Here is a 557-nt window from a genome sequence, read left to right as displayed (position 1 = left end):
GTACTGTGAAGTACTGTGTAGTACTGTGATGTTCTGTAGAACTTGGTCCTGACTCTGTTGGTCCCTGCAGGGTCGCAGCATCACAGTGCTGCTCCGTATCCACAGCCTGTGTCCAACCATCCAGGTGAGACACCTGTCCAACAACATGTCCCTGCTTCATCTAAAACAGGACAATGTCCCACCCTGTCCCCTGCTCTGTCTCCATCCACCTGCAGGTCCAGAGTTCTGGTGCTCTATCTCCTACTTTGAGTTGGACGTACAGGTTGGTGAGATGTTCAAGGTCCAGTCCAGCTGTCCTCTGGTGACCGTGGACGGCTACGTGGACCCTTCAGGAGGAGACCGGTTCTGTTTGGGACAGTTGAGCAATGTCCATCGTAATGCAGCCAGCCACCGAGCCAGGTGACTCAGTTCAGACTGGATTAGACCAGTTCAGACTGGATTAAACCAGTTCAGACTGGATTAAACCAGTTCAAACCGGTTCAGACTGGATTTAACCAGTTCAGACTGGATTAAACCAGTTCAAACCGGTTCAGACTGGATTTAACCAGTTCAGACTG

General features: G+C 51.0%; 1 protein-coding gene across 1 annotated transcript in view; it reads left to right on the top strand.

Annotated features, from left to right (window-relative positions):
- Nucleotides 1-70: 70 nt before the first annotated feature.
- The window catches only part of LOC106535874 (mothers against decapentaplegic homolog 4), a gene marked incomplete at its 5' end in the record, with an annotated part of 3,538 nt that continues 3,051 nt past the window's right edge, over nt 71-557 (top strand). The window contains 1 exon segment of the mRNA XM_014033009.1: nt 71-124. Coding sequence (XP_013888463.1) covers nt 71-124 — 54 coding nt within the window.

This window comes from Austrofundulus limnaeus, unplaced genomic scaffold, assembly GCF_001266775.1.
Source record: "Austrofundulus limnaeus strain Quisiro unplaced genomic scaffold, Austrofundulus_limnaeus-1.0 Scaffold1599, whole genome shotgun sequence".
Taxonomy (NCBI): Eukaryota; Metazoa; Chordata; class Actinopteri; order Cyprinodontiformes; family Rivulidae; genus Austrofundulus; species Austrofundulus limnaeus.
This window is presented reverse-complemented; position numbering and strand designations above follow the sequence as displayed.